Source organism: Polypterus senegalus, chromosome 14, assembly GCF_016835505.1.
Source record: "Polypterus senegalus isolate Bchr_013 chromosome 14, ASM1683550v1, whole genome shotgun sequence".
NCBI classification, from domain to species: Eukaryota; Metazoa; Chordata; class Cladistia; order Polypteriformes; family Polypteridae; genus Polypterus; species Polypterus senegalus.
This window is the reverse complement of record NC_053167.1, coordinates 1,537,787-1,562,737: the sequence shown is the minus strand read 5'-3', so window position 1 is coordinate 1,562,737 and position 24,951 is coordinate 1,537,787. Positions and strand designations below refer to the sequence as shown.

Genomic DNA, 24,951 nt, shown 5'->3' with positions numbered 1-24,951 from the left:
TACTTGTCCTAACTAAAATGGCAACAGTGGGATGCAATCTGTAATGGGTAAAAAAAAAATACCAACCCTCAACATTTTCCTGTCCTAGGCAACTACCTAGCTCACCTGCGGGTGGAACCACCTGAGATTATCTATGTTCAAAGGCAAGGACAGCTTTCAGCAACCCACCCTTCATCTTGCATCAAGTGTCAAGACTGTGAAATACAGATCAACCTGAAGAAGGGACTTATTTTTCCAGAAGAGGTGGCAGTAACCTCACTTCAACTAGACATGGTTTTTCTGTCCAGGAGTACGGAAACTATTGAGGTGGTTGAACTAACAGTACCCTGGGAGGATAGTCTGGCTATCTCCTACCAATTCAAAAAGGCCAAGTAGCAGGATTTGATTAATGAAGCTGTAGTCAAAGATGGCATACATTCTTATATCCCATCGAAATTGATTGCCGTGGCTTCCCAGCAACATCAGCATGTTAGAAAGCTACAAGGGAGATAGCCATGGCAGCCAAGACTGGCTCAAGAAGGTTGTGGCTGACAAGAGCTCGCAGTTGGAACCTGTTTGCAAGTGAGTGCTAACTTAGCCATCATTGCACCGCTCAGGCATAGTGTACAGGTTAAGGGGCAAAACGCTTGCGAGCCTGAGGTACCTAGTGAAGATGCACATGGGTTTTCCAACACTCCCCATGCCCTGATTTGCCACCAGGAAAGACCTTCAAGAAGACAAAAGCATGGTTCACGATTTCAAGTACCTCCTGTAGTTTCTGCTTGTAGCAAAGCATCTTCGATGTTTACTTTATCTGGCAGAGGAGGCTCTGTGCAAAGGCACTAACAGATGTGTCTCTGTGTAGCCTAGAGTAAATTTTCCCAAAGTAAAATTCTGGTTAAAAAAAATCTAAAAAAACTTAAATGCAATGCACTATTTGAATAATTTACCATAGCATACTGAAGGAATGAACTGTGATGCAAAACATTTCTTGTCAGAAATGGAAAGATATCTATTAACTTTACAGTTCAATTAAAACGAATAAAACAAATCAGATAAATATAAACGATATGCCGTGGTGGGATTGTGCACCACGACTATTATTTAATTTGAGATTACAATGTAAAATGGTTTTATTCCAAGCTGGACTCGCGTAAATTTGGGTTACCAGCGCTCCCAGTCCCGGCTCAGGATCTCCATCACATCCGGAATCTTGTTAGCAAATGCTGGAAAAGTGCACAAGACGATGATGAGGCAAGTAGCGTTTGGACACCCTTTAGAAAAGTCAATACAGACTTTGCATGTTCTCCTCGTGCTTTAGAGAATTAAAATCTGGTCCAATGGCGCATATGTTCGGCTGTCTATTCTAAACTGAACGGAAGTACCCCGTGCTGGGTGGTTTTCTGGCTCCGCATCACCGCTGTCTTATGCTTTATAAACTGTTTCATTTAAATGTAAAAAAGATATTCGGATAGACACGCGTGAAAAAGCTTCTCAGCCCGAATACGCACGCATCACAGTTAATCTTCAACGAGATTACACAATCCCGCCTCCCGTAGCCTCTGATTGGTAAATTGAGGACTTTCCCTCTCAATTCACCAATAGGACTGTGGGATTGCCGAAAAGTAGGAGGAGCAAAAGTGCGTTTCCGGTCAGAGCGCAAGGCACAAAGAGGAGCGGCTGAGCAGCGTCGTTTATTGGAATCGTACTAATTTGTCAGACTTTGATCGCGCCGCAGCTATTTAACATTACTTTCAGAGAGGGAGTTTGGAGGCATTCGTCATGGCAGCGGAGATGGAAGCTGAGTTCTTAGAGATCGACGAGAGTGGGAATTGGAACTCCGTTTACCAGGTGAGGGACAGGACCGCATCGGATATGGAAGGGAACCCGGAAGATCGAGGGGGTGGGGGAATCATGAAATATAGTTACAGTAAGTGTGTGTGTGCGCGCGCTTGGCTGTTGTTTATAAGTTGCCGTTTAAAAAAAAATGACTGATCCATTAGGGACAAATTCAGCGGTTCCCGCTGAAATGGTTCGAAAAAGAATCCATATGAAACAGGGAAACGGTGTTGGTGAAATAAACCGTCCGGACTTGCCTTCGTGTGCAAGGTCTCATCAAATCACGTTTTCGTGTTCATTTTCCCAAAATTGTATTAAAGGTCGACATTTCGTGTTCCCACAGGCTTGTTTACTGGCATGTTGTAACAAAGTGAAATTTCTGCTAGCAGTTGCCGGTGCTGTATCTTGGTGTGCACTATTGAAAACGACCTCCTTGAGCTGGGGCTCATTACGTGCGCTGTATTATTTTGTGGTGTGATTTAATTACGACATTAGTTTGCCATTTCCATCTTTCTAAAGAATAGTCCATTTTTTTTCTAGCTAAATTTGTTGACTTGTTTTTTTTTGGTATTTCATAATAGAAATGCAGCAGATATAGCCATCCACCAACCCGTCCAGTTTCGACCCCGTGTAATCCCGTGCGGTCGGAGCTGATCCCGGCAGCATGGGACATAAGGCAGGACCAAGGTTTCAAGGGCGTGCCTGCGCCGCACATGCATGAAAAAGAGGAAAACTTCTGTTAATATAACGGTCTCGCTTCCAGTTCTGCATTGTAGACCTAATTTGCATAATTTTAATTCCGAGTAATTTCGTGTATTGCCTTAGATGTCATTGTACGGCTTTATTTGCTACTTTATTTAGTTTTCTCACCCTTTTTGGCAGCTTATATTCGTCAGATGTGTTTAGGTAATGGTTTAACAATGAGAGTATTGAAATATGTCCTCTTAATCAGCTAGTTATTTTAAATTAGATTCTAGTTTCCCTTGATGTGCCATCAATCCACTTTCAAACCAGTTTAATCCAGTTTTATTTACAACACTACGCAAAAAGGTGGAGGGGACAGGTTACAGTAAATTAGGTATTTGGCTTTACCATAAAGGTAGATCTTTATATTTAGATATATCTGAGTATTAATCTACTTATACAACTGCTGTATATATGATGGGTGATTAGAAAAGCTTCAAGTCTGACCTATTCAGAGAAATGCTAGCAGCACAACAAAACCATTTGTTTTTCTGTGCAGTTCTTGTGATCACAAATACCATTTATTTAACATTCACATAGCTGTTCATTGGCAGACAAACAAGTTTGTCTTTATTGTAGCTGCTTTGAAGTCTTCATCGTGGGCATAACATGTCCTAGGGAGGTGATACTTTAGATATGGGAACAAGCTGATAAATATAGAAAGCCGGGTCTGAAAAGTACAATTTAGTGTGACCTTGCTTTGCACAACAGCATTTGCAAAATGTGCAACTTTGAGTGGGGGTATTGTCGTGAAAGGGGGTGGTCTTCAACTTTCCCTACTGCCTTTCTCAGATTGCAGCCATTGCCAAAGCAACCCAATGTAATATTGACCAGTTACACAGGCCCTAAGAAATACACCCATGTGTCCTTGATGTTGCAGGTGTTATTTTAGACCTTACATTTGTTTGATATACATTCATTGTTTCAGTTGTTCTTTGGGTCATTATGATGTTTCCCCAGATATGAAAAGCTTCTTCAGTTGCTCAGAGATTAAATGAATTAGTTGAAGATTCATTGCATACAATACTTCAAAGAAAATCTTAATTTTAGGAGTCAACATTCTGGACGCCCGTCCTTTACGGACCTCTTTCATGTGTAATTGTTTATACTGCTATCTAATGTACCATCACTCCGAAGTTCTCAGTTATGATCTACTTCATGATGGAAATACTTTTTCTGCCATGGATTATTTATGGTTTGCCAGCCCCGGCTCAACTCTGTCACAATGGAATTTTGCAGGCCATCTCTTGACTGTGGTACATGAAGTGGCTTTGGTCCTGGTACACCTTAATTAAAAGTACATTTTTGAAAATATTTTTTTCTTTGCTCTAGCCGTTAGAACTTTACTTATTGCATTTTTTTATGGTTTTGAGTATCAATGCTGACTTGCTTCTAAAACAAGAATTAGACACAGATGACAAATACCAAAAACTTAGATTCACCAATGAAATATAATCATTTTTCCCAGTGTACTTTGTAGTTGTGTTTGAGTAAAAATTTTTAATATCATGTTTTCAGGAAGAATTGAGATAAAACGTTTATGACATTGTAGAAGAGTCAAGAATCCTGTCTTCATTTCAAAAAGTGACTCCCATGAGGCTTTAGGTTTCCTGTTTGTGTGTGTGTGTGCTGATAATTCAGGAAGTAATAATATTTTAGCTAAAAAGCATGTATTTTGAAAATAACATGTGGATAATGGACATGTGGATTACGTGATTTTTTATTTTTTTAATTTTAATTCTTCCCCATATACACATCACTTGCTGTTGTATAGCACTAACCTTCCATTATGTCTTAAACTTCTTTCTCTCCGTTTTGCTGAAAACGTGACATTAAAATTTTTTCTTAGTGACCACTACAAAGTACACGGGCTAAGTAATGTATAAAGAAATCATTTCTGGGTGGAGTATTCCTTTAAAAAGTAGCACTGATGAAGACACCTGTCAGGTTCAGGCTTAAAGCTTTTGATCACTCTTTGTATTTATGGGTGTGACTGACGGATTATTCTTGAATGTGCGCAGCCAACCTAAGGAAAAGTTGCTTTCACTAATTGGATCCACCTTGGGGCCTTAAGCACCAGAAAACTCCAACCTCGCCAAAAAGTGAATTTAATTGTGAGGAAAAAATGGAGGAAACCACAGTGCTGTTTTACATTTACTAGGGAGACATCTCCCGTCTTCTTTCCAATCTTTGATGGATTCAGAATTACACAGGTGGTAGCGCGTCTTGTCTGCAGCTTAGAACCAGCATGATTCGAGTCCTTTCTATATCCTTTTGATTTTAATCTTGGATCTTATTTATTGCTAAGTGATTTTTTTTTTTTTTGCTTTATCATCTTTAAAAATCTCCTTATTAAATAGCAAAGCAAGTAACGTTTTTTAAAGTCTCAAGTGTTGTGAAAGTAAGGGAGGGAAAGCAAAGTGTTGTTTACAATTAACTAAATCTGTTATCTACTAAGGTAGTTCTAGTTCTGTAATTTGTGTGTGTGTGTAATATATACACTTTATGGCTAAAAATATTTGGCCACCCCTCCAAATTATTGACTTAATATATTTCTGCTGCACCCATTGTTAACAAGTGCACAAGACAAGCACATAGTCATGCACTCGCCATTGACAAACTCTCGCAGTCGAGCAGGTTGTGCTGAAGAACTTGAGTGACATTACTTGTGGCACTGTCATAGGATACCACTTTTGCTTCTAGTCAGTACGTGAAATATCTGCTCTGGTAGATCTGTCCTGGTCAACTAAGTGCTAAGCATCAAGGGGCTACAACAGCTCGGCCATAATGTGGTAGACCTCACAGACACCCAAAGAATGGTCTCTGAAGCACATAGCATGTACAAATGGACTATACTTTGTTTTACCACTCACTGCAGATTTCCAACATCTACAAAAGAACTCCGCATTGGGAGCCCCATGAAGTGTGTGTCCATGGCCAAGCAGCTGCACACGAGCCTAAGATCACGATGCAGTTCCAAGTACAGTTGACTGTACAAGGCCTCTGGATGAGATCGCCACGTGCGCTTAATACAATACAATACCATTTATTTTTGCATAGCCCAAAATCACACAGGAAGTGCCGCAATGGGCTTTAACAGGCCCTGCCTCTTGACAGCCCCCCGGCCTTGACTCTCTGAGAAGACAAGGAAAAACTCCCAAAAACCTTGTAGGGAAAATGGAAGAAACCTTGGGAAAGGCAGTTCAAAGAGAGACCCCTTTCCAGGTAGGTTGGGCGTGCAGTGGGTGTCAAAAAGAAGGGGTCAATATAATACAATACACAGAAAAGAACAAATCCTCAATACAGCATAAAAATAAAAATTTTAGAAGTACGGAGCGGAATTTAACAGTAGATGATATCACATAATAAGATTTGGATATTTTTAGAGTCCTGCAGACCTCATCCATCAAGCTGCCTCCCCATTTGGCCATTCCACGGCTGAAACAGTGCTGGGCCAGCCAATCCGATGAAAGGACCCTCTTTCCCATGATTCCTGTGATCCTCCATCAGGGATGACTTTACCATAGGCAGGCAAACAACTTGGCAGGTGGGCCGTGGCACCAATTGCCACATTTGAGTACCGAGAACAGAAACAGAATAGGTGAGGGTTAGTATTCAATTATAACTATCGTGTTACTGTTACTTATGTTTTAGTGCTAATGACTAACAGAGATGCAGTCTGTACACTTAATCAGCAGTTCTAGTCAGGATATGCTAAACTGAAGTAGTGAGTCTTCAGCCGGGATTTAAAAGCTGAGACCGAAGGGGCATCTCTTATAGAAGCAGGAAGACCATTCCACAGTTTAGGGGCCCTGTAACTAAAAGCTCGACCTCCCACTGTTATTTTATTAATCCTTGGAATCATAAGCAGACCGGCATCTTGAGATCTTAATGTGCACTCAGGTTTGTAAGTCATGATAAGTTCAGACAAGTAAGCGGACCTTGGCCATTTAATGCTTTATATGTTAAAAGGAGGATTTTGAAATCTGCCCTAAACTTAACTGGGAGCCAGTGTAAAGATTTAAGAACTGGAGTTATGTGTTCATATTTTCTTGTTCTTGTAATAATTCTTGCAGCTGCATTTTGGATTAACTGGAGGCTGTATAGAGAACAGTTTGAACAGCCAGTGAACACCGCATTGCAGTAGTCAATCCTACTAGAGATAAATGCATGAATTAATTTCTCAGAATCCTGTTTATTTAGAAAGCGCCTTAATTTCCTAACATTTTAAGATGGAAGAAACATGTTTTGGACAACTTTGTAATATGTGCTTTAAATGACATGCTAGAGTCCAAGAGAACTCCGAGATTGCGGGCTGATTCAGTAAAATTAATTGGGATTCCAACTGAGTTAAACGATGACAAAATATTGCTGTGATCAGCGCCATTCCCTCCAACAATTAACATCTCTGTTTTATCTGTATTTAAAGACAAGTAGTTCTCATTCATCCACTCCTTTAATTCACTAACACAACTAATTAAAGACAACATCGGAAACTTATTTGATTTAAATGAAAGGTATAACTGGGTGTCATCTGCATACGAGTGAAAATTAACATTATGTTTCCTAATGAGAGATCCCAGTGGAAGCATGTAAAGTGAAAACAGTAAAGGTCCCAGTACTGAGCCCTGCAGGACACCATATTGAACTTCTGTGTATAATGATGGAGTACTGTCAGCACATTTCTGTACATATTGGAATCGATTTGATAAATAAGAACTAAACCAAGCGAGCACGGGCCTGTAAGCCCAACGTCGTTTTCTAGCCTGTGCAGTAAAATAGAATGGTCAATGGTGTCAAATGCTGCACTTAAGTCCAACAACATAATTACAGTGGAGTTTCCTTCATCAGAGGATATCAGAATGTCATTTACAACCCGTGTTAGTGCCGTTTCTGTACTATGACCAGTGCGAAAACCAGACTGGAATTTCTCAAATAAATTGTAATGCGTAAGGTGTGACTGAAGCTGACTGGCGACTACTTTTCTAGTATTTTAGAGAGAAACGGTAAATTTGAAATAGGCCTATAATTATTTAGTATGTGTGGGTCTAGGTCTGAATTTTTAAGTAATGGTTTAATGACTGACACTTTTAGTGCATCAGGTACGGTGCCATGCAGTAATGAACTATTGATAATGTTTAGAATAGGCTGCAAGAACATCCATTGCACTTTTTACTAGTTTTGTTGGCACTGGATCTAGGGAACAAGTAGTGGGCTTCATTTTAGAAATTAAAGTTAAGACTTCCTGCTCAGTTACAGGATTAAAATTATTAAAGTGCTGAATGCAATTTGAGACAGGGTCTGCTAAGCTAGTATTTGGTTTGTACTGTGATGCAGAGATCTGGGATCTTATATTTTTAATTTTCTCATTGAAGGAGTTCATAAAGTCTGTACTGCTAATATCTGTTGGTATTTTGCACTGTTAATAGGAGTGCAACATGTCAGTCCTGAAAGTTGACCATTCAGTTACCGAGCCTAGTTAAACACAATAAAACATTCATTAAAATAGACTACGGTGAAGAATATAGTCTTCAAGGTTGTGGGTTCCAGCAGCTGCGGGGCATCTGTTGGTGAAGAAAGATTCACAGATTTTGACTTTGCTGACGATGCTGTGATCTTCACGGAGTAAATGGAGGCTCTGATCAGGGGTCTCGAGAGACTGAGCGAGGAGTCGGAGTGTCTGGGCTTACGAGTGACCTGGATAAAAACCAAGATCCAGGCCTTTAATGACCTCTTGGGTACGGTCATAAGCAGTGTGTCTGTCTGCGGAGAGATTGTTGACCTTGTTGAGAGTTTTTCTTAACTCCGCAGTGACATTCATGTCTCTGGTGACTCTTCCTATGAAGTCAGTAGATGGATTGGGAGAGCAATGGGGGTCATGAGGTCGCTGGAAAGGGGTGTGTGGTGCTCCCGATAACTATGCAAAAGGACGAAGGACCAAGTCTTTAGAGTCCTGGTGCTTCCTGTCTTGCTATATGGTTGCGAGACATGGATGCTATCAAGTGACCTGAGACGAAGACTGGACTCCTTTGGTACTGTGTCTCTCCAGAAAATCCTTGGGTACCATTGGTTTGACTTTGTGTCAAATGAGCGGCTGCTCATGGAGTACCGAGTGAGGCACATTACCTGCATTGTGAGGGAGTGTCACTTACGGCACTATGGGCATGTGGCGTGTTTCCCCGAGGGTGATCCGGCAAGTAAGATCCTCATTGTTAAGGGTCCGAGTGGCTGGACCAGGCCAAGTGGTCGCCCACATAACACCTGGTTGCGGCAGTTAGAGGGTCATCCCGAGTTGTTTCATTGTGTAGTGGGTGCGGCAACGCACTGTACCAGTGCATGCTCCCCAACTTGACTTGAAGAGTATAGTGAATAAATGTTTAATACATACATACATGCATGCATGCATGCATGCATGCATGCATACATACATATTGACTGCTCTGATGTACCTGTATGTCTTTAGCCTTCCCTATTCTTTTTTGTTTTTTGTGCAGATTGCCATTGTTCTGCCAGTCTTGTGATATTGATTCCTTATTCTTGTAAATCCGAGAAATCTGGCCATGATGAACGGCGTAATGTTTCGCAACAGAGACCTGACTCTCCTTGTGAAGTCTGTTTAAGATGGCGAACCCGGTGAAGGTTCACGGACTTTTTGGAGATGCTGTGCTGCTTCTGGAACTGGACACTTTGACATTGTGCATTGCATGCAATCTGAAGACTACCATAGAATTTTTGAGTGCAGAGTAGGGCCCAGTGTCAGTTAGGAGTCAAGGGTCTTCCGGCAGGACAATGATCCAAAGTATACTTCAAAAAGCACACAGAAATGGGTTTAAGACAAAACAATGGAGAGTTCTGAAAGTGTTCAGTGGCGAGTCCAGATTTAAATCCTACTGAACACCTCTGGAGCGATGTCAAAACAGCAGCTGGGAGAAGGCACACTTCAAATCTGGGAGAAATGGATTAGTTGGTCAAAGTAGATGTGGTTGAAATTTCCAGTAGAGAGGTTTTAACAAACTCATTTATGGTTACAGGAAGCGATTTCTTTTTGGTTATTGTTTGGAAATGGAATGCTGCCAAGTATTAAGTTGAGTGTGCCAATAATTTTGCCAAGTCCATTTCAGTTGTTCAGCGTGTAATGATAATAGATTAGATTTAAACCAAAGAAGTAAACATGTAAATATCAAAGCATTTGTTAGTGTAACAATTTTCTGGGAGAAGCAGTGCATTTTCTGAAAGTACAGGGGTGCCAATATTTTTAGGTTGTGATGGTCAGGTGTCTGTAAGGTTGCGGCCATATTGCGTGTGCGTGTGCGTGTGTGTCCAAATCCTACTTTTTTTTTACTACTCAATTATGTTACCAGAATTCAAAATAAGTTCTTTAGGATAGGGGCCGCCAATTCCAGCCCTGGAGGACCACTGTGGCTGCAGGTTTTCATTCTAAACCTTTTCTTAAGTGCCCTGTTTTTGCTGCTAATTAACTTCTTTTGAATTAATTGGCTTGTTCTTGAAGACTCGGATCCCTTAATTGTTTGTTTGTTTTTCCTTAATTAGCAGCCAAACAATAATGAGATACAAAATGAACCAAAGCAACTGGTGTCCATTATACAATATCTGAAAATTAAAGAAAGATGAAGGTCTCAGGAATGTCGATCTGCTCAGGTCCCCAAAACATTTTAACAGGGTTCTTCGAAAGGAGAAAATCAACAATTTCGTAAATATCTGCTGATTCACCACGAGAGCAGCAACAAGCCACAAAATTAAAGAACGGGTTTAATTAACAATAAGAATTGGCACCTCATTAAGCTGCTGGTTGGAGTGAGATTGGTTGGAGTTTGAGGCCCTGACTTAGTTGCTCTTCTGTTGGTTCACTCGCTTCACATTTCTGTTTGGGTACCATTTGAGGAAAGAAATGAAGCAATTCGGAGAAACGATGAAGAAATTCAGGGGAACAAATCTTAAAAAAGCAATTCAATTAAAGTGAATTCACTGAAGTTAATAAGCAGAACAAACAGGGCACTCATTTAAAAAAGGGTTAGAATGAAAACCTGCAGCCACGGTGGTCTCCTAGGACCGGACTTGGCAACCCCTGCTTTAGAGCTTGCCATATCCAAAGTAATGGGAATTGGATATCATCTGTTTTAATAAAACACTAACGTCTGTGTGTCCTGTCCGTCAAAGCAGTCTAGTCTGTTTGGTCAGTTTGGCATTGGTGTTGTAACGAAAGAGGAAGTGCAAGTGTGAGAAGCATGAGGAGGAGTAAAGGCACACACTTAGAGTCGCTTTCAAGACATAAAGCATAAAAACTGGACAGAAGTTGAGAAAGGCGCCTTGAAAATATTGGCCGAGTCTGAGAAGCAGGCTTTATGGGAATGTGCTTGAGAGAGGGAGCGCCAGTGAAGAGAGGTTCAGACACACAGATACAGAGGAGAGGTGCTGAAAATACATGTAGGGCAAGAGATGGCATATATGTTTAAATCAAGAGTTCCCAAAGTGGTCGATATCAACCCCCTGGGGTCGATAGTTTCAATAAAAAAAATTTGGGAGTCGACGATAGCAAAAATAGACCCCCTTATTACTGCTATTTGTTTATTTCAAAATATCTATGATTCCAATAGGTACCTAATTAAGAAGTAAAATAATTTAAAAAAAAAAAACACACTCTTTTGATAAAAAAACACATTACATACCAAACTTGTGAACGAAAAGGTAAAATGTGTCATTAAAGGAGTCACACGTAAGAATGCATGAAAACTCATATAGCACAAACCATGTCTGTGCATTGTCTTATCGAACGTATCAAAGCAAGTGCGGACATGAAAAACCGTTGCATGTCCGCACTTGCTCGCGGTGGGACGAGACCACGGATTTTCGATATTAGCAGAATCTCAGTCTTGTACGGTCATGTTTTTATAAAACACTATAAATTGGTTCGTTTGATGTGACATTTACTTATTTGTGATTCGAACTTTGAATATAATTATTGAGGAGCAGTACTACGAACAAGAAAATCAGAGGATGCAGTTTATTTATTCGAGTTTGAACAAAAATCTTCTGTTTTAAATAAATGCATACTTGTTTTTTTTTTTATTACAGGAGTTGTTGAAATTTAAAAGTTTTTTTTTCTTCAGATAATATGACTGAACCAAAAAATAAATGCAGACAGTACAGCGTGGACTATTTGTACTTATTTTGAATTTACATATTTATTTCATAAATGTCAAAAATGTAAAAAAAGAAAAAACTCTGCTTGTATTTTTTTGCTTTAATTTTCTTTTCTTCGTGCTGGTTTTGATATTAAATGTTACACAAGATAATGCCATATTCTTTAGTCCTTTTATCTTTTTCAATCATTAATTACAAGTGATTAAAATGAAAAGTTTGATATCTAGCGAAATATTTTATATCGAGTACTGTACAAATGTATTAATTTGAGTAAGTAAAGCAGATGACTAGGGGGTCGATGGTTTTAAAAGTTTTTGTTAAAGGGGTCTGTGGCGGAAAAAAAGTTTGGGAACTCTTGGTTTAAATTATTCTGTTGCCTGTCTTCAACAGGTAATCTGGCTAGTAATGTAATCATATAATATAAGCAAATAACACTTTACAAAATATATAGAGTAATATTTTAACTTCTCAAAATAGTGAAAATGACTATTCAGTCTCATAGCATAAGAAAATTGGCAAAATTCTATATAATGTTCTTATCAAAAAAAGGAAATTATATATTATATGTTTCATATAAGGTCTAAGGGCCAATTTGTTAAAGGAGTGCTCTACCCAAACCATTTTTTTTTTTTTATTTTTAAAATTCGTATATTATATAGATTCATTACACACAGAGTGATATATCTCCAACATGTATTTCTTTTCATTTTGCTGATTTATGGCTTATAGCTAATGAAAACCCCAAATTCAGTATCTCAGAAAATTAGAATATTGTGAAGTTCAATATTGTAGACTCCTGGTTTCCCACTCCACTCGGCTGATTAACCCAAAATGCCTGCAACGGGGTCCTGAGCCTTGAAATGGTCTCTCAGTCTGGTTCAGTAGGCCACTCAATCAGACTACTGACTCGACAGTTGTCCAGAAAACAGTCACTGAGACCCTCCACAAGGAGGGGAAGCCACAAAAGGTCATTGCTAAAGAAGCTGGCTGTTCACAGAGTGCTGTATCTAAGCATATTAATGGAAGGAAAAAATGTGCCAGAAAAAGGGATAACTGCAGGAATTGAAAGGATTGTGAAGCACAGCCCATTCAAGAATTTGGGGGAGATTCACTGGAGTGGACTGCGGCTGGAGTCGGTGCTTCGAGAGCCACCACACACAGACGTATCAGGGACATGGGCTACAACTGTCACAGCATCCCTTGTGTCAATGCACTCCTGAAACAGAGACAACATCGGAAGCGTCTTACCTGGACTAAGGAGAAAACTGACTGGACTGTTGCTCGGTGGTCCAAAGTCCTCTTTTCAGGTGAAAGTAAATTTTGCATTTCATTTGGAAATCAAGGTCCCAGTGTCTGGAGGAAGAGTGGAGAGGCACAGAATCAAAGTTGCTTGCGGTCTAGTGTGAAGTTTCCACAGTGGGGGAGCCATGTGATCTGCAGGTGTTGGTCCACTGTGTTTCATCAAGTCCAAAGTCAGCACAGCCATTTACCAGGAAATTTTACAGCACTTCATGCTTCCCTAAATTGACAAGCTTTATGGAGATGCTGGTTTCATTTTCCAGCAGGACTTGGCACCTGCCCACACTGCCAAAAGTGCCAATGCCTGGTTTAATGACCATGCTATTAATGTGCTTGATTGGCCAGCAAACTCACCTGACCTAAACCCCATAGAGAATCTATCAAGAGGAAGATGAGAGGCACCAGAGCCAACAATGCAGACGAGCTGAAGGCCACGATCAAAGCGTCCTGGGCTTCCATAACACCTCAGCTGTGCCACTGGCTGATCACCTGCATGCCATGCAGCATTAATGCAGTATTTCATGCAGAGGAGCTGTGACCAAGTTTTGAGTGTGTACATGGACATACTTTTCAGTAGGCCAACATTTTTTGTATTAAAAATCTTTTTTTTTTTTTTGGTTTTATATAATATTCTAATGTTCTGAGATACTGAATTTTGAGTTATCTCTCTATATATGTATCTATCTATGTTCTGTTCAAAATGAAAACATGAGAATAGAAATTTCTCAACCATCAGTTCAGCAGTAATAGTTGCCAAAATTAAGAAATTGTTTTGGAACAAAAGCATTCGGCCCCCGAGGCCTCCCAGGAATGAACTGGAGGACCCTTGCAGCAGTATGGGGTTCGATATTTGCATATAGTACCAGTGACATAGCAGTGTACATACAGCTTAGTAAAAGAGAACCAGGTACGTGTGTGTGCGTGTGTTTGTTTGTGTGTGTGTGTGTGTATAAAGGTCTTGATGGCACATTTTGAATCTCCTCTGTTTGCCTGCTTATGGCAAAGCTGATGAAACACAATTGGTGGAAACATTTTTGGAATCACTGAACAGAAACATTGTCCAATGCCTGCTAGCATTTTACGTATGTCTGTCTGACTGTCTGTCTGTCTGACTGTCTGTCTGCCTCCACGGTACAAAAAGACTTACCTTTTGAGTTCTTTTTACATATGTGGGAAGAAGAAAGTCACATGGAGCAAAGATCAATTCGAGTAAGAGTTTGCATCTAAGTTGTGATTGCACAGCAGGTACATATTCTGGTTAACTTTGGGTACCCCCTCACATATGCATTTGCCACACACAATTGTGTTCTTAAAGCCAAGCTTAATTCAATTAAAATGCATTCAGTTGTGGCCAAAACTTTTGAGGATGACACAAGTATGGCTTTTCACAAAGTTTGCTACTTCAGTGTTTTTAGATCTTTTTGTCTGATGTTTCTATGGTATACTAAAGTGTAATTACAAGCATTTCATAAGTTTCAAAGATTTTTATTGACAAGTACATTGAGTTTATGCAGAGTCAGTATTTGCAGTGTTTGCCCTTCTTTCTTTAAGACCTCTGCAATTCGTCCTGGCATGCTGTCAAATAACTTCTGGGCCAAATCCTGACTGATGGCAGCTCATTCTTGCATAATCAATGCTTGGAGTTTGTCAGAATTTGTGGGTTTTTGTTTGTTTGTCTACCCGTATCTTGAGAAATGACCACAAGTTCTCAATGGGATTAAGGTCTGGGGAGTTTCCTGACCATGGATCCAAAATTTTGATGTTTTGCTCCCCGAGCCACTTAGTTATCACTTTTGCCTTATGGCCCGGTGCTCCATCATGCTGGATTGTTCATTGTTGGTCACCAAGCTGTTCTTGGGTGGTTGGGAGAAGTTGCTCTCAGAGGATGTTTTGCTACAATTCTTTCTTGAAAAACAATACTTGTGTCACTCTCAAAACTTTCGGCCACGACTGAAATTTCTAACCAGCTTAGCTATGGAAAGAAAATGACACATCATATAAAAGTTGATTAAAGTATGTAGGATATCTGTTACAATGGCCAAACAGTGCAGAAAACGCTTCCTAATCTGCACAAGTAATCCACTGAGGTTGGCGTGACACATTTTGACTATGAATCAGAGAGCAGTTTCTGGGTCTTGTTACCTTGAAGATGTCCAGTCGCAGTGGGTGACTGATTTACATGACTCCCTCCTGACTTTTTAACATTTTTAAATTTCCTATGGATAGGAAATTAACATGCCACCCAACAGTGCTGGTGGCAGCAGGCAGTTGCAATCTTGGTTTATCTTTTATCCTTTTTCCATTCTTTTAAACACAAAACATTACATAGAGAAGTCTCCCTGTTGCTTGTCCAGTTCAGAAACCTGGCTTTGCTTGCCCCCAAAACCCGTGATTCTGCATTGCATGCATTGTACTTTTGGATGAGTGCTCAATGGTTGTTAGTTCTTGTACTCACTACAGCAGAGTCTGCCTCAGTGGCTATCGGTCGTAGAGTGCTATAACCAAGCTGCTGAGAATGTCGGTCACCCTGCACAGCCATCCACCATGTGTGTGCTGCAGCTGTTCGTGACTCACTAAGAATATGCAAATGAAGGCTCTGACTGAAAAGTAATGTCGTGTAATCGGGGGTTTGACAAGTTCTCAGTATGACAATGGGGAAAAAAAATGTAAATACCCAGCTCTCTTTAAAAGTTTTGTCTGTTATGCTAGAAAAGAGAATGCAAAAACAATTAAATGTATTGTTAATATTTTGTTCCTTAAAAAATATAAGGATAGTTTTAACATGCTTATTTTTTTTTTTTAGTGAAATTAAAACAATACATTGTCAAATTGCTTGGTTTAGATAGATACTTTATTAATCCCAAGGGGAAATTCACATACTCCAGCAGCAGCATACTGATATAAAACCGTATTATATTAAAGCGTGATTATTAGTGATTAAAGCAGGTATAACAGACAATAACTTTTGTATAATGTTAACGTTTACCTCCCCGGGTGGATTTGAAGAGTCGTATAGTGTGGCCAATTAGGGGGAGGCAGCTTGATGGCCGAGGTCTCCAGGACTCTGAGCAAATCCAAATCCTGTTATGTAATATCATCTACTGTTGAAATCTGCTCGGCACTTGTAATATTTCTATTGTATTGAGGATTACTTGTGTTCTGTTCTGTGTATATTGTGTTGTATTTACCCTCTTTTTTATGACTATTTTTGTATAGCCCAAAATCATACACAAAGTGCTGCAATAGGCTTTAACAGGCCCTGCCTTTTGACACCAGCCTTGACTCTCTAAGAAGACAAGGGGAAAAACTCCAAAAAAAAAACCCTTGTAGGGGGAAAAAATGGCACTTCAAAGAGAGACCCCTTTCCAGGTAGGTTGGGGCGTTCAATACACAGAACAAAACACAAGTAATCCTCAATACAATAGTACAATAGAAATATTACAAGTACAAAGCAGAATTCAACAGTAGATGATATCTCATAATAAGATTTGGATTTGTTCAGAGTCCTGGAGACCTTGGCCATCAAGCTGCCTCCCCCTATTGGCCATTCCACAGCTGAGTCAGTGCTGGGCCAGCTAATCCAATTAAAGGACCCCTCTACCCAATGATTCTTGCGATGATCCTCCATCAGAGATGACTTTACCTTAGGCAGGCAAAAGAACTTGGCAGGTGGGCAGTGACACCAAGTGCCACATTTGAGTACCAAGAAGAGAGAGAGAAACCGAATAGGTGAGGGTTAGTAAGAAATGATAATTATCATATTACTTATAGTGCTAACTAGCAAAAGACCCGTGCTTCGCAGCGGCAAATTACTGCCTTAAAATTTTTATTAAACTGAGGGAAATTATTCCAATAATTATTTGTTAAGGATCTCTTTGTATACTACATTGTCAGTTCGGCCCTCCCGTTGTAATATGACCAAGCTGTGCGCTGAGCTTACTCTTGAGCATGCAACGTACAGTTGGCCATATGAACAGTAATCTTGTTTCAGATCTCACAGCTTGGATTGCTGCTCTCATAATCGGTTTGTTTCAATTACGACAGTATTTGTAGGACTTGTGTTGAAGAGACATTCGGCATCTGTCAAGCGTTGTAAGTATATAACCGGTTTCATCTAACTTCACATCCAGCTTTTGAGAGTTTAAACATTCATAAACATCAAAGTGTCCACTACTGAAATCGTCACCTGCCAATCTAAGATGAGGCATTGGCGGTTGTCGAAAGGTGTAAAATATTTGGCCATTCGGTACACTTGAAAGCGACAACCGAACAATTCGGCGGCAGCCATCAACTCACATGCAGATGCATAGGTGAAGGGTTTAAGCATTTCACTCTTCTAGTGCTCCTGTGTAGTATAATTATCTCCTGTACCGTCATCAGTCCACACCTTGAACCTGTCCCAGTCATTCAATACATAAGACACAATGTTCCTCCGGATATCAAGAGTGAGCCTGATATGGCCGTGCAATATGTAACAAAGAGAATGGAAAAGGTAGGTGGTATCTCCGGGCATGGAAACCACTCGGTAAGTGACAGTTCTTTGATCGATGGTGATCACCTTGATAGACATGTTAATGGGGGTATGGTTGGAATGATAAAGGAAATGGGTACCTGAACAATGTAAAGTAAGTCTAAAATACCTACACAATAACTATAATCGTAATAAATGAACAATAAAACAGCGGCGAAGCCGTGGATTAAATAAAAAGGCTGTAGTTATCAGCAGGGAGACGTGAATCCCGTGGCGAAGCAAGGAAGGGAATGTAGAGACTGGAGCGACGGACGGCCTTATATAGGCACGCAGCCAACAACGTGGGAGGCGTTGGGATGGGGGACCCAACGCCGCTTCACATGGTGACCGAGCTGCAGGCTATGGACGTATATATGTACGTAAATAGGATTCAGTTAGCGTTGAACCCGCTGCACAAATTTCTTGAAGATGGGCCCATAAGTAACAAAGACCGTTGAAAAGTTCAATACGGCGGCCGACAGTGGCGTCATACCATCAAAATATGTCTGTACATCGGTTTCATTTAGTGCAGGGAAGCCGCCTACCAAATTTTGTGAAGATGGGGCCATAAATAAGAAAGTTCAACATGGAGGACGTTGTTGACCTTTATGACCGTTATGTGTAGAATTTCGAAATGAAACCTGCTTAACTTTTGTAAGTAAGCTGTAAGGAATAATCCTGCCAAATTTCAGCCTTCTACCTACACGGGAAGTTGGAGAATTAGTGAGTGAGTGAGTGAGTGAGTGAGTGAGTGAGTCAGTCAGTCAGTCATTTGCCTTTTATTAGTATAGATGACTAACCGAGATGCAGTCTGTACAGGTAATCAGCAGCTCTAGTCAGGGTATGCTAAACTGAAGTAGTGAGTCTTCAGCCGGGATTTGAAAGCTGTGACTGAAGGAGTGTTACAATTAGTTTTCCAATTGGAGCACAGGCAGGGCGAGTGACTTGCTCATGGTTACACAGTGGTGTCAGTAGCGGGGCTGTGGAGTCGGTAGATAAATGCTCCGACTCTGAATCCTCAGTTTCTACATCTTCTGACTCCGACTCCCCGACTCCGACTCCTCTGTATGTATATACTATGCTAATGTATTTTCTACATCCATTGAAGAAAAGGAAGGCAACATACATGTCATTTCACCACAGAACTACTGGCTAGGAAGCCAACACTCTACTATAATGCCAGATTAAAGACAAACACAATGAAAACAAGGTTTTGCTTGTTTATTTTTTTTAAACAAGTGTCTGGATAGTAATACCAGGCATAAAAATCAGGAACAGGAAATGTATTGGTTCAAAAATACAAACCACAATCTTTGGTAGTTTTAACTTTTAAAACAAAAAAAAAAAGCTTAACTATATGAACTAAAAACAATATCTGGAAAACCTATATTAAACTTGGAATACAGTTATAGTTGAAGGAAATCATGAATCATGTTTGAATCCCATAGTCGGGTTTAAAGTTTGTTTATTCCCTTCACTTATACAAGTGTCTCTAGTCCTGCAAAAAACATTTACCTAATTATCAGCGAGAGTTAAAGCCCCCAAATATGCAGCGATCCGTGGCCGATTTTGCCACCGACCGATGTGCGTGTACAGTCGCGGCAATTGATTGGCGGCCGCAGATTGCGGATGTCCACATGAACGGGCAGATCCAGCCTGCCGAAAATCTCGACCACTGCCCCCATCCAAAGTAATGTGATGCCTCTGTCTGCTGCAGTGGCTGTCTCCTCTGTCAGCCAGCCGGAAGTTTAGTGCATTGTGTCACTCACCGGCCAGCTGATCAGTAGAACGAGCCTCTGCTGGAGACGGGTAGGGAGATCTGTGTTCTCGCTCTTCGGTCCCTTCACTAGCGCATAGCGAAGGGGAGCCGACGGAGCTGAGAACACACCAGATGATTTTTCAGGCGTTTGACGCGTGATGACTCGTTGAACGGCCGAAAAATCGGCAGTGCATCTGTAAATTTATGGGGGGCTTTAGGCTAGGTTCACAGTTCCCTGTAACGGTGGAACACAGCACAATGGAAAGCGGTGCCACACCTTACCTGTGCATTACATCCCATATAGTGACGCATACAGTCAATGAAAAGCATGCTTCATGGTTACTTGACATGTTCGTTTTGTGGTAACATTATGCACTGCATGCATTGGGCTTTATTCTTACAGCAGAGAAGTAGTTCATTATGACTGTTTGTGAATTGGGACATTTCAACTTACTTTTTTAATTCCCATTTAAATTTAGTAGGAGTCGGAGTCGGTTAACTTTTTTTGCCGACTCCGACTCCAGGTACCCAAAATTGTCTCCGACTCCACAGCCTTGGTCAGTAGTGGAATTTGAACCCACAACCTCAGGTTAAGTCCAAAGCCTTAACCACGACACTGTCAGGTCATGCTTAAATCATAGATTTTTTTTTTTCTCCTTTTTAATGATCTATCATCCAAAACATATGAGTTATTTTCACTTCTTTACTTTCTCTTCAGTTTCCTTCTGAGTAATTTATCAAACCAAATCGTTACATGATGAAACAAGCTAGATGTTGAACTGCTAGTTCCTTTGACATCTGTGTCTTATTGCTAATACTGAGAAATTAAAAAGGGTGAATGCAGCTGTTTAAGATTTAAAATAAGCAGTTAAGAGTTCAAAATCTTAACAAGTGACGCAACTGAAATTAAGCAGAAAAATGTCACTTGAGCAAGAAGTGCTTCATCAGCTGCAAATGACTTCACTTGAAGCAATTGGATTGGAACAAAAATCTGCAGCCTCTGCGGCCCTCCAGGGTCAATGTTGTTCAGCCCTAATTTAAAGGGACTGAGTCTTAAGTAGGAAATCAATTAAGTGAAGGTAATTAGCAGCAAAACCTGATCCCTAATAATTAGAATACCTCTAGTGACTGTGATCCTCCAGGATCGGAGTTGGGCACCCCCAACCTAAGTAAATTAGTATTGGCATTCATAAATATCAAAATGCAGTTTAAGGTTTGAATTTAATGTGGATTCCCCAGTGTAACCATAAATGAGGGGATTTTATAATCTTGTTGGGATTTCGGCACCGGGTTTATAAAGAATGATATATTAACACACTGCCTACCTGATTCATCCTACCATGAGAGAGAGAGAGAGAGAGAGAGAGAGAGAGGTTGGGAGTATGTGGTGATCCCACATACCGAACCATCTGGATTGGTACCCAAGTGCAACAAGTGACACCTCCAAACCCCACTGGAACAGTGTGAGGTGTTTTGTGGTGGCTGGAGTGCTAATCCTGCCACCAACCCCTAAATTTTCCTTGTAAATTGGAGGACCTGCTAGCAGGACTGGATGAAGATTGTGATACCCAGGATGAAGCAATAGCAGGTTAAAGTCCTTGCTCAAGGGCCCAATGAAGTAGAGTCCCTTCTGGCATTTATTCGATTCAAACCATGAAGAAGTCTGTACACTTAATCAACAGCTTTAGTCAGGATATGCTAAACTGAAGTAGTGAGTCTTCAGCCGGGATTTGAAGCGCCGACTGAAGGAGTGATACAATTGGTTGCATTTCTTTTGGTTTTCCAATTAGAGTGCAGGCAGGTCAGGTGACTTGCTCATGGTTACACCGTGGTGTCAGTAGTGGGATTTGAACCCACAACCTCAAGGTTTAAATTCCAAAGCCTTAAACACTACACTGTCAGGTCATGCTTAAATCATAGATTTTTTTTTTTTTCCTTTTTAATGATATCATCCAAAGCATTTGAAGCCTGAAACATATGAGTAATTTTCATTTCTTCACTTTCTCTTCAGTTTCCATCTGAGTAATTTATCAAACCAAATAGTTACATGATGAATACACACTGGTGTAAAGTACAGTAAAAGATTTGAATTTAATGTGTGATAGACTTTGAGGATTCCCCTAGTGTAACCATAAATGAGGGGATGTTATAATCTTGATGGGATTTCAACACAGGTTTTATAAAAAATGAAATATTCACACACTGCCTACCTGATTGATCTTACCATGAGAAAGAGAGAGAGTTTGGGAGTATGTGCTGATACCACACGCCAAACCATCTGGATTGGTACCCAAGTGCAACGGGTGACACCTCAGCACCCCACTGGAACATTTAGAGGTTTTTTTGTCTCTGCTGGAATGCCAGTTCTTCCACCAACTCCTACATCTTCCCTGTAAGATGGAGGACCTGTTTGCAGGGCTGGATGCAGATTGACATACCCAGGATGAAGCAATTGCAGGTTAAGAGCCTTGCTCAAGAGCCCAACAGAGTTGAGTCCCTGCTGGCATTTATGGGATTCAAACCGGCAGGGTGCTGATTCCGAGCCAAATACTAAATTTATTCTGTGAAGTTTTCTCTTCAGTTACTGAAAAATACTGATCAAAATCAATGCCAAAAATACAAATGAAAATGTTATTCTACCTGTATAGTTAAACTACAGAATTCCACGATAATTTGTGATATGTTCATTTAAACACTTTCTAACATGCTTTTTAAAATCTGGTTTGTAACATTTACTGTTGTAAAATCTTATTTGCATCATTAGCTTTTTTAAAAAAACTCCGTCAAATTAATTCAAATGTCATAATCTCCTGGTGCTTTAATTGTCCAAATCTGACCTTCCTATTTTACGTTTGTCTATATCTTTAAGGCTTACTTTGTGAAATCAGCTTGTCAGGTTTATGTGAATTTATTTTAGAGCTTTTGTAAAAAAAAGCCTTTGTTATGCTGTTTTCGCATACACTGTGTGCACAATTATTAGGCAAGTGAGTATTTTGACCAGATCATCATTTTTAATGCGTATATTCCAACTCCAAGCTGTATTAACTTGAATGCTTATTGGATTTAAGCACGTCAGGTGATGTGTATTTGTGTAATGAGGGAGGGTTTGGCCTAAGGAGATCAACACCCTATATCAAGGTGTGCAGAATTATTAGGCAGCTAGTTTTCCTCGGGCAAAATGGGCCAAAAAAGAGATTTAACTGACTGAAAAGTCAAAAATTGTAAAAAGTCTTTCAGAGGGATGCAGCACTTTTGGAATTGCTAAGATATTGGTGTGTGATCACAGAACCATCAAACATTTTGTTGCAAATAGTCAACAGGGTCGCAAGAAACGTGTTGAGAACAAAAGATGCAAATTAGCTGCCAAAGATTTGAGAAGAATCAAACGTGAAGCTACCAGGAACCCATTATCCTCCAGTACTTTCATATTCCAGAGCTGCAACCTACCTGGAGTGCCCAGAAGTACAAGGTGTTCAGTGCTCAAAGACATGGCCAAGGTAAGGAGGGCTGAAACCCAACCACCACTGAACAAGAAACATAAGTTGAAACATCAAAACTGGGCCAAGAAATATCTGAGGACAGATTTTTTTCAAAGGTTTTATGGACCGATGAGATGAGAGTGACTCTGGATGGACCTGTGGATCAGTAATGGGCACAGAGCTCCACTCCAACGTGGAGGTGGGGTACTGGTATGAGCTGGTATTTTTAAAGATGAGCTAGTTGGACCTTTTTGCATTGAAGATGAACTCAAAATCAACTCCCAAACCTACTGCCAGTTTTTCGAAGACACTTTCTTCAAACAGTGATACAGGAAAAAGACCATGATTTTTATGCAGGCCAATGCTCCATCACTTGCATCGAAGTTCTCCACTGCGTGGCCAGCCAGTAAAGGCCTTAAAGATGAAGGAATAATGACATGTCCCCCCTTCCTCATCTGACCTAAACCCTATCGAGAACTTGTGGGCACTTCTTAAACGCTAGATTTACGGGGGAGAAAAACAATACACCTCTCTGAAGAGTGTCTGGGAGGCTGTAGTCACTGCTCCACAAAAAGCTGATCGTCAACAGATCAAGAAACTGACAGACTCCATGAATGGAAAGGCTTAGGACTGTTATTGGAAAGAAGGGTGGCTATATTGGTCATTGATTGATTGATTTTTTTTTAAATGTCAGATGTTTATTTGTAAATTTTGAGGTGTTTGTTTATTATTCTCACTATAACAGATGAAAATAAACAAGTGAGATGGGAAAATTTTCATTTTTCCTTTAGTTGCATAATAAATCTGCACACTAATAGTTGCCTAATAATTGTGCGCACATATGTATTCCCCCGATGATGTTCACACTCACATTTCCGTTGTGAAACATTCAGGTTTTAGGTTTAGTAACATTTTGGATTGACTGATAGCACGGTGTTTGTTCCATATTAAAATTAATCCTCAAAAATACAACTTGCCTAATAATTCTGCACTCCCTGTAATTGCACTCTGAAAGTATGCATGAATCTAACTTCATAATGAGTTTAAAGTGGCAATAATGAAATTCTCTCACTGTGTGTGTGTGTGTGTGTGTGTGTTTTGGCCTTTTTTATAATAAGTACAATTCCCACAACTTCACGCTGAAATTCTCCAGCCTCAAACATAAAGCATTTCCAGACATGACTTCTGCTGTTTTTCTTTGTGACATGTTGTAGATCTTCCACCACTATGAGCTGTTTTTGTATTTTAGCAGAACCTAGGTGAGAAACTGAGAGAGACGCACACTCTATCCTTGAGTGACCAAGCACAAGTAAGAGTTGGTGGGGATACCAAAATATTGTAAGTGGGATGATGCCCTTTGAAGTGAGAGTGTGGCTGTTAGCAAGTCTTGGATATGAAGTCTGGTCTTGGGTCCGCACAGTGAGCTCATGGAGTTCTGTGGCAGTCGAGTTGCCTCTGATTTTGGGTGAGCAGAATGCGGTGGAGCTGGACGAAGTGTATGTACAGAAGAATGGCCAAAGCAACTGAATGTGCCACCATTATAGACTTGAGCAATGTGGCAGACTTGTTCAAGTTCCGCTTGCCTCCGGTCTGGCGGAAAGCACAGATTTCATTCCTCCATCTCATTGCACCCCTTGTTACTATACAATATTTAGTAGTTTTTAGTCCTGTTCTTCTCGCACATTATTGTGCCCATTAAAGCAATTTGTCTGCTTGCGGAACACCATAACTGCAGTACTGACTTTTACTTGATACTGTACGGTTGTTGTTTGGGAAGACTATCCGGAATTAAAACAAATTAACGTGTGGTCCTGGTGGACTCTAAAGCCAGCCGATTTATACCAATGATTTTATTATACTTTTTCTTTTTTGGAGAGTTCTTTTGAACTGATCAATGTCTAGACCGTCTGATCCGCAGAACATTTTTTGAGAGTTATCAACACATTCTCATTTCGTCATTTTTCCCTCCGCCTATGAGAACAAAGTATAAACCAGACTCTGTGGCAACAGGCAGATAAAAACCACGCCACCAGCATAACATGAGTTGCAAACATTGTGAAGAACCAAAGCATGCAGTTAGTTGCTTTGAGTGATGTATATGCTTCAAAATGATTATAGTCTCGATACACTTGTTAGTTGTATATTTTCCAGACTAAGTAATTAACATGAAAAATGTTAGT

General features: G+C 40.3%; 1 protein-coding gene across 1 annotated transcript in view; it reads left to right on the top strand.

Moving 5' to 3' along the window:
* Positions 1-1,618: 1,618 nt before the first annotated feature.
* ptpn1 (protein tyrosine phosphatase non-receptor type 1) overlaps positions 1,619-24,951 on the top strand; it is a 103,791-nt gene continuing 80,458 nt past the window's right edge. Inside the window, exon 1 of the mRNA XM_039734622.1 lies at positions 1,619-1,830. Coding sequence (XP_039590556.1) covers positions 1,762-1,830 — 69 coding nt within the window. The 5' untranslated portion in view covers positions 1,619-1,761. The remainder of the gene's footprint in view (positions 1,831-24,951) is intronic.